The following is a 12,500-nucleotide window of genomic DNA, read 5'->3' as shown; positions in this document are numbered from 1 at the left end:
AGTCAGTCTTCCAGAGGATTAAAAAATTGCCTCTACCAAGAGAACTTTCCGCTAAGAAGGCCAAGAAAGTAACGCATGCAAGCTGTGAACCGTGCACAAGGAGAAGAGTGGAAAGGCGTGGGAACCGGCGGAGGTATCAGGGCGAGGATGTTGCGTGTGGACGAGGCCTCGCGTGGAACGCTTGCGGGGTGAAAAAAAAAAACACAGTCCAAAACAACAAAGGGAGCGCCAAAGCTAATATGTGCTAGCTGAACATAATAAGTTGTAGTCAACACAGCACATCTTTGTCTGGTGTTCTCGCTTCTGGTCTGACTTGAATTACTCTTACTGCTTTGGCCACTTCATTAGGCACATGTGCAGAATATGCAGACAGAAACTCTGCCCGGGCAAGGAAAATAATGCTCATTTAGAGATGTAACATTGTGGTTATTCAGTGTTTTCCCCCCACAGGACTGCAATCTATTTGGGGCAAGTTCGATTTGGATAGTTGGCCGTCACGCATGTGCATGTGATTGCAACGGACGCGAGATTTGCTGGATTTCAGCACAGCACCCGCTGCTCGTTGAAAAGAGCGATACCTGCGTTATTTTTTTTTTTGGTTCAATAGGACCAGAAAAAGTCGCTTGATTTTTTGTTGGTTATTTGGTGGCTATAGACAATCTAAAGCAGGGGTTGTCAAACTCGTTTTAATTGAGGGCCACATCACAGTTATGTTTGCCCTCAGAGGGCCACTTCTAACAGTGAGTTATATGATTAGTGAAGTGAATTATATTTATATAGCGCTTTTCTCTAATGACTCAAAGCGCTTTTACACAGTGAAACCCAATATCTAAGTTACATTTTAAACCAGTGTGAGTGGCACTGGGAGCAGGTGGGTAAAGTGTATCGCCCAAGGACACAACGGCAGTGACTGATTTTTATTGTACTATTTTTCTATTTTGTTTCCATTTATACCCCCATTATTTACTTTTTACTTTTTAAATTGATCTCAACTCTGTACACTGCTGCTGGAATTTTAATTTTCTTAAAGAAACTCTCCCAAAGGAATCATTAAAGTATTATCTATCCATCTATCTATCCATCTATCCAGCTATCTATCTGATGGCGGAAGCGGGGGTCGAACCTGGAACCGTCAAGTTGCTGGCACGGCCACTCAACCACCCATCTATACTACTCCGATTACACAGATGCCTACGCATTTGATGATTTGTTTTTTTTTATGTATAACAATGTTAAAAAAGGGGGTCGAGTTTACAGTAAAAAAAAACTGACAGGTCAGTCGCAAAATTTTACTGTAAAAATTTACAGTGGTTTTTTTCAGCATGTTACTGTAAATGGGAAAAACAGTACCACTGTTTTGCATGTTGCAAAACTGGCAGCTCAGTCAATGGAATGTTAGTGTTTTTTTTTTACTGTAAATATAAAACTGCATTTTTACAGTAAAATTCTGGCAATTTCGCTGCCGGATTTTACCGTAAAAACGACAACTGTAGATTTTGCCGTGTACTTTTGTAAAATAGCAGAATAGTACCACCGTTTTTTTTTTACAGTAAAAAATTGGCAGCTCAGTCGCAAAAATTTTACCGTAAAAATGTATAATGTTTTTTCAGCATGTTACTGTAAATGGGAAAAACAGTAAATCTGTTTTGCACGGTACAAAACTGGCAGCTCAGTCAATGGAATGTTACGGTGTTTTTTTTTTACTGTAAATATAAAACTGCACTTTTACAGTAAAATTCTGGCAATTTAGCTGCGGGATTTTAGCGTAAAAACGACAACTGTAGATTTTACCGTGTACTATTGTAATACAGCAGAACAGTACCACCATTTGTTTTACAGTAAAAAACTGGCAGCTCAGGCGCAAAAATTTTACGGTAAAAATTTACAGTGTTTTTTCTCAGCATGTTACTATAAATGGGAAAAAACAGTAGATCTGTTTTGCACGGTACAAAACTGGCAGCTCAGTCAATGGAAAGTTAGTGTTTTTTTTTTTACTGTAAATATAAAACTGCATTTTTACAGTAAACTTCTGGCAATTTAGCTGCCGGATTTAACGTAAAAACGAAAACTGTAGATTTTACCGTGTACTATTGTAAAATAGCAGAATAGTACCACTGTTTTTTTTTACAGTAAAAAAACTGGCAGCTCAGTCGCAAAAATTTTACCGTAAAAATTTATAGTGTTTTATTCAGTATGTTACTGTAAATGGGGAAAAAAACAGTACATCTGTTTTGCACGGTACAAAACTGGCAGCTCAGTCAATTGAATGTTACGGTGTTTTTTTACTGTAAATATAAAACTGCATTCTTACAGTAAAATTCTGCCAATTTAGCTGCCAGATTTTAGCGTAAAAACGACAACTGTAGATTTTACCGTGTACTATTGTAAAATAGCAGAACAGTACCACCGTTTTTTTTCAGTAAAAAAATGGCAGCCCAGTTGCCAGCATTTTATGGTAAAAAAATCAGTGGTACTGTTTTTCATGTACAGTAAAATGCTGTAAGTCACTGTAAAATCCATTTATTAAATTTGACGATTTGATGAAGAATTTGCGTTGAAATCATAATTCTAGGAAATAAAAAGTATTTATTTCTAGTTGAACAAAAACATTGTTTGAATGCATGACGATACATTTGTTACATTATAATATTTATGTTTAAGAAATATGCGATTGCATTGAGTACAGGTATTTTTTTCTTAAAAATAGAAAAAAATAATACATTTAGTAAGAAAATATAAAGTACTTTAATGACGCATGTCATTTCCAGCCTTTCGAGGGCCTAATAAAAATAATGACACAGGCCAAATCTGGCCCCCGGGCCTCGAGTTTGACGCCCGTGATCTAGCGGGATCCGAACACTCGACAATGTCGCTACACTCATCTCTCCAGCTGCGCTCACATACAGTCCCATTATAATTTGTTTATGAGATAGGGAGAGTTTGCAGCGATGTGTAAATATACAGGGACATTCTGATAGACGTAAATATTTTGGTTACCTTATGTAGATATACTATAAGGTTGGTCTCTTCTTCAATTTTAGTCATTTACAAAAGGTAAACATGCTCGTGCCCAGCAGCTACACAACAGCTAAGCACTCAATAGCCCACAAGCTGGACATACGTTTAAATACTCTCATTGAGCAATATTGCAGTCTAGAACAGCACATTTGTCAATATAAACAATTATCAAATAATTATAGTTACAAATTACTGACAGGTGCACAGTGTCCAAGGCAAAAGGGTATTAGAAAGTATTCAGAAAAAAAAAAAACATGCCTGCACCATTCAATGTATTGTGTCATTAGTTTGAAATAAAATACCACTCCATTTCAACTTGAAGAGAGCCTAAGTCAATTCCAGCCGGTCACAAATAAATAGGTTATTGTTTTTCATACCTACCAATCTTATTTGATCATTTTCACATAATATAAATGCTCAAGGTTCAGTATGGTATCACAAGTAAAAGAGTTGTATCGGGAGAGGTAAGGAGAGACAGTTGTCAGTATGATGGAGGGCACCAATAATGTAAATATATTAATATACAAACAAATAACAATATTCATGTATGGATGCTATTGAGGGTCAGTTATAAAGACATAACAATAATAAAGTAAATATGTCAACGTCATTATCCATTTTATGGTTGTAGAAATAATCCTGCAAATGATCAGTATTATTCATTATGCATTTCTATATAAAAGGGTCATATCATGTTTTTTTTTCTTCTAAATTTAAAACATTTCCCTGTGGTCTAACAGAACACATAATGATGGTTCGTTGGTGAAAAATGTGCATATATTTTGTGGAACTATTTTCAAGCCATTTTTTTCTCCCTTTCAAAACAGTTCAGTTTGGAGAGACGGGGTGGTTAATTAGATGCAAATCAACCTCTCCACACCACGCCCGCTCACACTGAGTGAGCTTTCGCCCCTCGCTCGGCAGAAATGTTTCGTAGTTTTTTAGCTTTTTTGCTTTCATTGCACATGATGGACCTTGGTGACCGCCACGAGCCGTCTGTTTTGAAAACATATATATTGACAATAGAAATATTTTCCATTATATATCATGTAAATAATTCCGCTGTAAACAATAAAGGCTGAAGGCTATAAAGTTAAAGTACCAATGATTGTCACACACACACTAGGTGTGGTGAAATGTGTCCTCTGCATTTAACACATTCTCTTGTTCACCCCTGGGAGGTGAGGGGAGCAGTGAGCAGCAGCGGTGGCCGCGCCCGGGAATCATTTTTGGTGATTTAACCCCCAATTCCAACACTTGATGCTGAGTGCCAAGCAGGGAGGTAACGGGTCCCATTTTTATAGTCTTTGGTATGACTTGGTTGGAACTCGCAACCTACCGATCTCAGGGCGGACACTCTAACCCAGGGGTCGGGAACCCTTTTGGCTGAGAGAGCCATGAAAGCCAAATATTTCAAAATGTATTTCCGTGAGAGCAATATAATATTTAACACTTACAACTTGCATTTTTAAGACCAACATATTTAGAGTATAATAAGTCTTATTCTTTTTAATAACATTGTTATTCTAAAGCTAACCAATAATAAATATAATACTTCTTGAACAGGCGCGATAGAAAATGGATGGTTGAATTAAAATGCATGAGAATGTTTTATAATTTGAACATTATTTTTAACACTGCGATTACCAGCGGAATCATTCATTACTTATCGTGTCAAGCAATGTCAGCTCAGATTTACCTGAGAGCCAGATGCAGTCATCAAAAGAGCCACATTTGGCTCTAGAGCCATAGGTTCCCTACCCCTGCTCCAACCACTAGGCCACAGAGTAGGTTAAGTTACGCCAGGAGCAACAACATAACGTATTATATGACTTAATGGTCCATTGTCAAACTGATCATATTTTTCATTCTTTATTTTTCTATAATAATAGAATAGAAGGCTAAGCTAGCTACACAACAACTCGAGCCAACATAAATAATGTATAATTCACACACTTCAAAGCTACCGTTATTGCTTACCGTTTCAGTGTCTCCTCCATTGCCGTAAATAGATTTGAAATCGATGAATAGTTTTTAAAAAATCAATTAAAATACATTTAAACATTTTTTTAACGATAATCAATTTTAAAAAGACGTTTTTAGGCCATCTTCAATCTCCAATATATATCATGTAAATAACTCCGCTGTAAACAATACAAACTGAAGGCTATAAGCTATGCTAGGAGCAACATCGCAAACGTAATAACGTATTATATGACTTACTTGTCCATTGTCAAACACTGGATCCACTGATCCTACTTAAAGTAGTAGTTTTTTTTTTTTTTTAGTTTTTCATTCTTTATTTTTCTATAGTAATAGAATAGAAGGCTAAGCTAGCTACACAACAACTCGAGCCAACATAAATAATGTATCATTCACACACTACAAAGCTACCGTTATTGCTTACCGTTTCATTGTCTCCTCCATTGCCGTAAATAGATTTGAAATCGATGAATAGTTTTTAAAAAATCAATTAAAGTGCATTTAAACATTTTTTTAATGATAACAATCAATTTTAAAAGTACATTAGTAGGCCATCTTCAATCTCCAATATATATCATGTAAATAACTCAGCTGTAAACAATAGAGTCTGACGGCTATAAGCTACGCAAGAAGCAACAAACCGCAAATGTAATAACGTATTATATGACTTACTCGTCCATTGTCAAACACTGGATCCACTGATCCTACTTAAAGTAGTTTTTTTTGTTTTTCATTCTTTATTTTTCTATAGTAATAGAGTAGAAGGCTAAGCTAGCTACACAACAACTCGAGCCAACATAAATAATGTATCATTCACACACTTCAAAGCTACCGTTATTGCTTACCGTTTCATTGTCTCCTTTATTGCCGTAAATAGATTTGAAATGGATGAATAGTTTTTAAAAAATAAATTAAAATGCATTCAAACATTTTTTTAACGATAATCAATTTTAAAAACAAGTTTTTAGGCCATCTTCAATCTCCAATATATATCATGTAAATACCTCCGCTGTAAACAATAGAGGCTGAAGGCTATAAGCTACGCTAGGAGCAACATCGCAAACGTAATAACGTATTATATGACTTACTTGTCCATTGTCAAATGTAAGTAGTTTTTTTTGTTGTTTTTTTTGTTTTTCATTCTTTATTTTTTTATATAGTAATGGAATAGAAGGCTAAGCTAGCTACACAACAACTCGAGCCAACATAAATAATGTATCATTCACACACTTCATAGCTACCGTTATTGCTTACGGTTTCATTGTCTCCGCCATTGCTGTAAATAGATTTTAAATCGATTAATATTTTTTTTTAAAATCAATTAAAATGCATTTACAATTTTTTTAATGATAACAATCACTTTTAAAAATACGTTTTTGGGCCATCTCTCATCGACCAGAATGAGCTTTTTTGAAAAAGTTTCATTACAATTATTATACTAAACAATATGTGGTAATAATCGAGAATTGTGTTGAATCGATAATGGATCCATAATCGATTCAACACAACTCATTCTGGTCGATTCTCGATTATTACAATTATTACCACATATTGTTTAGTATAATAATCGTAATGAAACTTTTTCAAAAAAGCTCATTCTGGTCGATGAGAGATGGCCCAAAAACGTATTTTTAAAAGTGATTGTTATCATTAAAAAAATTGTAAATGCATTTTAATTGATTTTTAAAAAAACTATTAATTGATTTAAAATCTATTTACAGCAATGGAGGAGACAATGAAACCATAAGCAATAACAGTAGCTATGAAGTGTGTGAATGATACATTATTTATGTTGGCTCGAGTTGTTGTGTAGCCAGCTTAGCCTTCTATTCTATTATAATAGAAAAATAAAGAATGAAAAACAAAAACAACTACTTTAAGTAGGATCAGGTTGACAATGGACAAGTAAGTCATATTATACTTTATTACATTTGTGATGTTGCTCATGGCGTAGCTTAACCTACTCAGCGAATGGAATTGTCGCCCCAGGAATCGGAATCATATTGAATGGTTAAGTGCCTAATGACTCAAGCCCTAGCGTGTTGTGTTGTCACGCACAGGTTAGCTATTTAACCTCTTAAGGCCCAAGCTGTTTGTTTACATGCTTTTATTTATTTCTCTTTGCTATTTGGGCTTATTGGACCCTAATTAGAATAAAAACTAAAAATCCTCTTTTTCATATGAGGTACTTAGTCCATAAGTACACAAACGTGTACTTCATGTCTAATGACATGCACATTTTTTTTTTACACTTATTTTCCCAAATTCCATTGTATGTTATAATCTTCTGACACCACCAGATGGCAGAATAAGTGTCCACGTAAGTGGCCATAAGACCCCAATTCAGTAGTGTACACAATTTTGGAAATAAGAGCTAAAAGGTGCTGTCCACGCATGTGGCCACTAAGGTATTTAGAGTTGTTAAAGGCCTACTGAAACCCACTACTACCGACCACACAGTCTGATAGTTTATATATCAATGATGAAATATTAACATTGCAACATATGTCAATACGGCCGGGTTAGTTTACTAAATTCCTATTTTTAATTTTGCGCCGAAATATCCTGCTGAAACGTCTCGGTATGATGACACGTGCACATGATGTCACGCATTGTAGAGGACATTTTGTTCCAGCATTGTTCCCAGCTATAAGTCGTCTGTTTTCATCGCCAAATTCCACAGTATTCTGGACATCTGTGTTGCTGAATCTATCTCAATTTCTTCAATGAACAATGGAGACATCAAAGAAGAAAGCTGTAGGTGGGAAGCGGTGTATTGCGGCCGGCTTTAGCAACACAAACACAGCCGGTGTTTCATTGTTTACATTCCCGAAAGATGACGGTGAAGCTTTACTAAGGAACAGAGCGGTCAAGCAAACACGGTTGGATTGGACCACACACACAAAGTGCAGTGTATTATGCAGCGATCATTTCGAAAGATCGTGTTTCGAAGTGGTTCCCTTGCGAAGGGCAGAGATGGGCATCGCCACCATCCGTCGACTGGTGCTAAATGGGTTGTACTTGTATAGCGCTTTTCTACCTTCAAGGTACTCAAAGCGCTTTGACACTACTTCCACATTTACCCATTCACACACACATTCACACACTGATGGAGGGAGCTGCCAATCAAGGCGCCAACCAGCACCCATCAGGAGCAAGGGTGAAGTGTCTTGCTCAGGACACAACGGACGTGACGAGGTTGGTACTAGGTGGGATTTGAACCAGGGACCCTCGGGTTGTGCATGGCAACCCTCCCACTGCCCCACGCCGTCCCAGGAACAAAAAAAGGTGAAGTGAAGTGAATTATATTTATATAGCGCTTTTCTCTAGTGACTCAAAGTGCTTTACATAGTGAAACCCAATATCTAAGTTATTTTTAAACCAGTGTGGGTGGCACTAGGAGCAGGTGGGTAAAGTGTCTTGCCCAAGGACACAACAGCAGTGACTAGGATGGCGAAGCGGGAATCGAACCTGCAACCCTCAAGTTGCTGGCGCAGCCACTCTACCAACCGAGCTATGCGGGGCCGACCTTCAGGTTGTACAGGTACAACCATATAATCTCACTAAAACACTAGTAACACAATAAGCAGAAAAGGGATTCTCCAGAATTATCCTAGTAAATGTGTCTAATAACATCTGAATCGCTCCCACTGTATATTCTTTTTTTTTTTTCCAGTCCTCCACTCTCACTTTCCTCATCCACGAATCTTTCATGCTGGCTCAAATTAATGGGTAAATTGACGCTTTCTCGGTCCGAATCGCTCTCGCTGCTGGTGGCCATGATTGTAAACAATGTGAGGAGGCGAGGAGCTCTACAACCCGTGACGTCACGCGCATATCGTCTGCTACTTCCGGTACAGGCTTTTTTATCAGCACCAAAAGTTGCAAACTTTACCGTGGATGTTCTCTACTAAATCCTTTCAGCAAAAATATGGCAATATCGCGAAATGATCAAGTATGACACATAGAATGGACCTGCTATCCCCGTTTAAATAAGAAAATCTCATTTCAGTAGGCCTTTAAGGTAACCAAAATAATAGTATGATCTGTACAGAAACGACAACATTTTTGCTCCAAGCACGGCTTTCTAAGTAGTTCTTTGTCGAACGTGCGGACGTTCCCAAAGTTGTGATACGTGAGAAGGGCGTCCCTGGCGAAATGGCGGGAAGAGTGGCGCATGCGTGGCCCAAGAAGCCAGAGACGGGAAGGGTGAAGAGTCGTCACGAGGTGAAAAGATGGAGGTGTAAGAAGACGGGCCTGTGCCGAGCGGCGGCAGCTGAGGAGCAGACGTGAGGCGAAAGGATGGGCTTTGAGCAGCAGCGGCCATGTTTGTAAGTCAGTAAGTGAGGTCACCTACTTGGCGGGGCTGCAGGTATGCAACGCCTTCAAATGAGGCTTCCAGGTAGCAATGGAAACCGAGTTCTCATCGGCAGCGTAACTACGCCAGACACACTACGTGCAGAGTCGAGAGAGGAGGGATGAGGTCATGATTGAAAACGGAAAACAGGGCCAAAGGGGGGAATGAGGGAAGGGGTGGGGGGAAGGGGGAGGGGTCACAAGGTGATGGAGTTGAAGTAGTGAGAGGAGGAACAAAGAGAAAAAGCTGATTAGGTTCTTTTGGGATGGCAGTACTGTTGATGAACCGTTTGTGTGTGTGTGTGTGTGTGTGTTTGTGTGTGTGTGGAGGGGGGTCCGGGTTGTCGGAAGGAGGAGGCGGTGGTGGGTGAAGAGTGGGTTGGGGTGGTGGGGATACATGCCTGAAGGGGGGGAGGGCGCGTTGGTAGTGATGCCAGGTGGCTCGGAGGTAGGGACGAGCGCCGTCAGTGGAGTACAGACGCCAAGCCGCCTGGTGGAGGACCACATGACACAAACACACACACACAAAGACGACACAGAGGGGCAATGGCAAAGAGGTGGTGAGGCAAAAGGGAATGTGATCATGTGACGTGAATCACGGCGTCCTGACTATGTCACCAGCCGGCAGCCGCGTCGGAGGTCTTGGCCTCACTTTTCATATCGAATCCTTCAACCAGGGGTGTGCGGCGTTTTCAGTTTGGCCCGCAAGACATCACATGTTTAGTAAGGAGTCATTTTTTGGGGGGGGTATATCTGACCGACTGATTGCTACAAATGTGTAAGATCAAGTTTGAACTGCATACAGCACAGTATTAACTTATATGACCCAATCCCAACAACCTTCCTTACTCATTGCGCAAAACAAAATCAATGCAACCAGCACAAAAAGCCAACACGCCTGGTCACACATAACAGTGTTATAAAAAAAACATCCAAACACTATAAAAAAAAATGAAATCCAGTATTACAATGCATGAGAGAAAAAAAGCAAAACACTCTCTTCACACTTATCCATGTCTGCCGCATTTTAGCTGCTGGCGACTTGTCCAGGGTGTACCCCGGATCCCGCCCCAGTGCAGCTGGGATAGACTTTAGCACCCCCCCGCGCGACCCCAAAAGGAACAAACGGTAGAAAACGGATGGATATTTCTGATTGACTACAAAACTTGGATTATATTAAACGATTTAAAATGTCTTTGTAAAAGTAAACAAATGGTTACAAGGCACATTTTTGGTGGATTTTCCAGTGAACAAACACCTCACACTCTCTCCCCGCAAAGTTTTGCTGGAAAGTTTCAGTAGTTTTTCGTGTAATCCTGCTACCTTACAAACAAACAACAACTGTGATGCTGAACGGCGCCAAATGGGAATCAAAAATCTGCAGGCCATCCAGGCAGCCCGCCCCCCTGGTCATATTGCGTCATGCAGTGTGCCTTTTGCAGCATGTGTGAACACACACCAATGGCGCCCGGCTAGTGACAAGTCCAGAATGCCCTCGCGGAACCACGACATGGAGGGGGGGGGGGGCGGGAACACCGCCGACAATCAGCTGGCAGGAGCAGGTCACTTTGATGCCGCTTTGGAGTCATTTGGTCTTCATATCGTCCTGTTTTAAAAGCTACCACTGATGGCTAATTAGTCAAAATGGACCAGCTGCCGCTGCTACATCAGCGTTGGCGGCGTGCTGACAGCGGTAATTTCCCGCCCCCGCAGCACACAACGGGCCTAAACACACTGAGGGTGGCGGTATGGAGAAATGTGTGTGTGATGAAGGAGTGTCAGGTGAGCGCCTTCATCACATTTAAACACAATAAGTCTGCTCCCAAGATTCTTTTCACCTGCCGGGGAAAAGATTTATGAGCTTGCAGGAGAAAGAGAGGCAGAGGACGACACACACACACACACACACACACACACACATACGCACACACACACACACACACACACACACACTGAATGTAAGGTATCAAAATAAATGTGAATACTGTATGTCGTTAATGTTTAAGCCTTCACATGAATAATAACTAATATTATTAATACTAATACTAATTTTTCAACTACTACTGTCACTATTTATAATACATCGCACTTATATTGCGCTTCTTTAGATACTGAAATACAATTACCGTATTTCCTTGAATAACCGCCAGGGCGCTAATTAATTTAAAACCTCTTCTCACTCCGGCACTTATCAAAGGCATGCAGTAAAAATTTGAGTGTGACGTAAGGATACATCATGAAAAGCACATTTGATTAAAAAAACTTTATTATGGTCTTACCTTTACTTATAAATTAAATCCATGCGCAGCTCCTTCTGATCAAAAGCATCGATAACTTGTGCATAGAAGTCTTCCTTATCTTTCTTCCGTTTTAAATGTCTCTCTGTCTCGATAGATATCTTCCTTTATTACCTCCTGTTTCGATTGAAAGTCCAGTTTAGAAAACTGCTATCAGTTAGCTCGGCTCCTCCAGTGCGGGCGACGACAGAATTACCCTCGGACAACTCCCCCTCCCGTTCTGCTCCGTGGGTGATCTCTTTATCCAACCGCTGGCACCATGAAGTGTTATTGTATAAATAATACACTGGGTATTTAGGACTGGAACATGCTTTATTTCAGCCCGGTTGTTTACATAGCCAGCAAAAGTCCGTCGTGTACCCACCACGTCATATCCGTCCCAGCACAATCACGTCACTCATTTCACTTCTTCTGCAGCAGAATAGTCGCAAGAAGGATCACTAGCGCCCTCTGCCACCAGGAGGCGGGAGTCATTTAATGACTCATATTCAACACACGCAGCTACGGTATTGTGACGGTCTAAAGCCGTCGTCTTGCGGGTTCCCAAGACCACCAAGGTAGGACATGGCTTGAGCAGTTTGACTTTGTTTAATTTTCAATAAAACCTCAGTCCAGGTCGCTCTTTCGCTCCTCCTCTCTGCTCGCTCGGCGTCTCCTCGCCGCCATCTTGGGCCGGGCAACAGCGTGCCCTGCCTGTCTGTCGGACCGTCGGCTCCACAGGTATATTAATAAAACATATCTGCTTACTGTTCTTTTTAGCATACCGGTATTCAATAGCTTGGACCTTAAATCCTACTGAATAGCTCTTAATTTTCTTCCCTGTATGCAATTTCAAATAATTGAAAT

The 12,500-nt window shown here is 39.9% G+C and overlaps 1 protein-coding gene across 2 annotated transcripts in view; it reads right to left on the bottom strand.

Annotated features, from left to right (window-relative positions):
* Window positions 1–12,500, bottom strand: part of LOC133559502 (potassium voltage-gated channel subfamily KQT member 5-like) — a 241,718-nt gene that overhangs the window by 70,144 nt on the left and 159,074 nt on the right. For both annotated transcript variants that reach the window (XM_061911321.1, XM_061911322.1), the window contains exon 8: window positions 9,359–9,453. In XM_061911321.1, the coding sequence (XP_061767305.1) occupies window positions 9,359–9,453 (95 nt within the window). The remainder of the gene's footprint in view (window positions 1–9,358; window positions 9,454–12,500) is intronic.

Source organism: Nerophis ophidion, linkage group LG09, assembly GCF_033978795.1.
Source record: "Nerophis ophidion isolate RoL-2023_Sa linkage group LG09, RoL_Noph_v1.0, whole genome shotgun sequence".
Lineage (NCBI taxonomy): Eukaryota > Metazoa > Chordata > Actinopteri > Syngnathiformes > Syngnathidae > Nerophis > Nerophis ophidion.
Note: the sequence above shows the minus strand (reverse complement) of the source record. Positions and strands in the feature narration are given on the sequence as shown.